The sequence below is a fragment of the Megascapheus bottae genome, chromosome 38 (genome assembly GCF_031878675.1).
Source record: "Megascapheus bottae isolate mThoBot1 chromosome 38, mThoBot2.hap1, whole genome shotgun sequence".
Classification (NCBI taxonomy): Eukaryota; Metazoa; Chordata; class Mammalia; order Rodentia; family Geomyidae; genus Megascapheus; species Megascapheus bottae.
In genome coordinates, this window is record NC_143546.1 from 3,595,219 (window position 1) to 3,598,605 (window position 3,387).

Sequence of the window (3,387 nt, forward strand, 5' to 3'; positions counted from 1 at the left end):
CGCTGTTGTCACGGGGCTGTACATTGCAACCACTTATTAGGCTCTGTTAAAAAGAAAAGGGAGGGGGGGGAAGCCTGCCAAGGGGCCCACGGACATCATCCAATGTCATCACTCTACAAATGAGGTTAAGTGAGGCTGAGAGGTGAAATCACTTTTCCCCATTCACCTGCTACTCAGCAGCTGGGCTAGACGGGCTCCGGGGTTTCCACAACTCAGAGCGCGGCGTGGCGCGGTTCACCCTTCCTGGCCCGCGCCCCGCGCCCCGCCTGCCCTCCCCGCCCGGCGAGGGCTCTCGAGGGGCTCTCGGGAGGAAGGAGCGTGCCTGGCTGCTAATCGCCCGCCGCCCCCGCCCCCGCCGGGTTTCTCTGCCAGGAGACGCACCAGCCGGCTAAGCCGCAGCCTGCTCCCGGGCGAGGCGCCGCCGCCGATTGGCCGGCGGTAATTACGGGCACGCTCCGGGACGAGGAGGGCCCGGGCGGCCTCCCGCGAGCATACATTATGCAAATGCCCGGCCCCGCACGGGGCTGACCTGCCGCCTCGGGGGCGGAGGTGGAGAGGGAGGGGGCGCGCCCATTGTCGTGCCGGGTACTTAAGGGGTCCTGAGGCCGGTCGTGTGCCACTCTCGGTGCTCACACGAGCTGATCTGATCGCCGGCGACGTCACTCGGGAGACCCGCCGGGCGCGTGGCCTCCGCAGGCGAAGCGAGCAGGCCCAGACAGATTTCCCTGGCGTCCCCGACCCCGCACCCGCAGCGGTCGTGCTCGGCGAGGCTGCGCCCTCTCCAGCTCTCCCCGACCGTCCGTGTCCGTCCGTCGTTCCCGTGCAGCGCAGCGATCGCAGCCATGCCCGCTCCTCTGGAGGCCAGCCTCTCCGACCTCGACTGCGCCGGCCGCAGCAGCGACCTGCCCGGCCTCCTCGCAGACCACGAGGACGGTGCCAGGCTCCAGCCTCCCGCCCCCACCTCGGAACCGTCGGCGGCGCAGGCCCGCAGGGGCGCGCTGGGGACGGCGGACGCCCGCGGGGCGCTGGAGGAGCAGGAGCGGCGGCGGCGCCGAGGCCGTGCGCGGGTGCGCCCCGAGGCCCTGCTACACTCCATCCGCAGGAGCCGCCGCGTCAAGGCCAACGACCGCGAGCGCAACCGCATGCACAACCTGAACGCCGCGCTGGACGCGCTGCGAAGCGTGCTGCCCTCCTTCCCGGACGACACCAAGCTCACCAAGATCGAGACGCTGCGCTTCGCCTACAACTACATCTGGGCTCTGGCGGAGACACTGCGCCTGGCAGATCAAGGGCTGCCCGGGGGCGGTGCCAGGGAGCGCCTCCTGCCTCCGTGCGCCCCGTGCCCGCCAGGACCCCCGAGTCCCGCCAGCGATGCTGAGTCCTGGGGCTCCGGGGCCTCCGCCTCCCCCTGTGCGGCCGCCGCCTCCCCCCTCTCTGACCCCAGTAGCCCTGCCTCCGAAGACTTCCCTTACGGCCCCAGTGACCCCCTTTTCTCCTTCCCTGGCCTGCCCAAAGACCTACTCCACCCGACGCCTTGCTTCATCCCTTACCACTAGGCTTTGCACACAGATGAGGACCCCCCCCGGGCCTCGGGACCCCCCCTACTCCAGGTGGAGGGAGGAAGCCAGCGGGAGCTTTAAAGGGGCGGGGGACACCTGAGCCTCTTGTTAGGTCGCTGCACCCTCGCCACGGCAGCCCCTAGGTCTGTTTCTCCGATTCCTCCGCCCCAAGCCCCTCCCGCCTGCCCCCAGAAGGCCTTTCCTTTTGCACTTTCTGAACTCCACAAAACCTCCTTTGTGGCTGGCTCAGCGCTGACCCCAGTCACCACTTCAGTGTGATTTGGAAAAGGGACAGATGAGCCCCTGAAGACGAGGTGAAAAGTCAATTTTACAATTTGTAGAACTCTAATGAAGAAAAACGAGCATGAAAATTCGGTTTGAGCCGGCTGACAATACAATGAAAAGGCTTAAAAAGGAGACACAAGGAGTGGGCTTCATGCATTATGGATCCCGACCCCCACCACGGCGCACTCGCTCTAGGAAGAACCCAGTGCTTGCCTAGCTATTCAGGCACTGGGCTGGTGGGTACTTTAATTTATTCAGGATTCTTCATTCATATGAAAATGTATTTTTGTATATAAAGAGTTTATTCTATTATTATGAGCTGTCAAAGTTTACATTTTTGTGCTGCGGATACTTCATGTAAATAAAAAAAAATCAAGTAACAAGTGACAAGTTTCTTGTCTAATATAGTGTCTCTGAGACTTCTTTTTCCCCTGGTGGCTCAACCAACCACTGAAGTGAAACACTATTCCCACTCACCTGCCAACCATCCTATCCTAACTTAAAACCAAATTAAACATAAATGCACCTGGTTTCCACCAGACACAGACAGAACATTTGGGATTCGCCATTTCCTTTCACCTCCTAAGCACAAGAGAGATCTTTCTCCAGCCCGCTATAAGCCAATTAAGACTTTTTAGTGAGGAATTAGTCCTGGTAGGGCAGCTACCTGTAGAGGTAGGGCCAGGGCCAGTCTTTCTTTTGTAGAACTCCACATCAGCTGGTTCTGTGTTTCAAAGAGAGAGGATTAAAAAAGATCAATACAGTGTGACCACTGGTTAGGAAGTCCCAGTGACAGGTGGGGCTAGTCTGGGTGAGCAGAAGGGTCTTGGAACAGCCTATTTAGAAGGGGAAATTGATTTGTAAACAATGCCTTTAAACTATTGTCAATTAAGGCTGTGAGGTGTGGGATGGATTATGCTGGTATGGTCTCTCTGAATGGCGTGTGCAGCTGCTATAAACTGAGCTAGGGTACCTGCATGCGCGCACGCACACACACACACACACACACACACACACACACACACACACTTTCACCCAATGAAGTCTAATGTAGGAACATATGCAAAGGAAAATTTGAGTGCTTTGCTCTACCTAGCCCTAGCCAAAGCTGTCATTTGCTACCAGAGAAACCTCAGTGGGAACTTTTCTGGCGTGTGTGTGTGTGTGTGTGTGTGTGTGTGTGAGAGAGAGAGAGAGAGAGAGAGAGAGAGAGACAGAGACAGAGACAGAGACAGAGACAGAGACAGAGAGAGAGAGAGAGAGAGAGAGAGAGAGAGAGAGAGAGTTGTCTAACAGCTTAACTGCACCTAGCCTGTTTCCCTACAATGAATTTCACGTTTTTTTCCGTCATAGGCTTTAAACTCAAGCCTGAGTACAAGTTGAACTCACTGTCCCTGAGCTTTCTTGCCCAAGACTAGAGCTCTACCACTCTGAGGCACAGCAACACTCCTGGTTTTTAGGTAGCTAATTGGAGTTAGGGGGTCTCATAGCCTTTCCTGTCTGGGCTGGATTTGAACTATGATCCTCAGATCTCAGCCTCTTT

General features: G+C 57.8%; 1 protein-coding gene across 1 annotated transcript; it reads left to right on the plus strand.

The window, feature by feature from the left end:
• Positions 1-842: 842 nt before the first annotated feature.
• On the plus strand, positions 843-1,556 carry Neurog1 (neurogenin 1). Its single transcript, XM_090325491.1, has one exon. The coding sequence runs from the start codon at positions 843-845 to the stop codon at positions 1,554-1,556; it is 714 nt and encodes a 237-aa protein (XP_090181617.1).
• The last annotated feature ends 1,831 nt before the right edge of the window (positions 1,557-3,387 follow it).

Coding starts and splice junctions, on each gene's coding strand:
- Neurog1 (XM_090325491.1), top strand. CDS start 843: ATGCCCGCTCCTCTGGAGGCCAGCCTCTCCGACCTCGACTGCGCCGGC.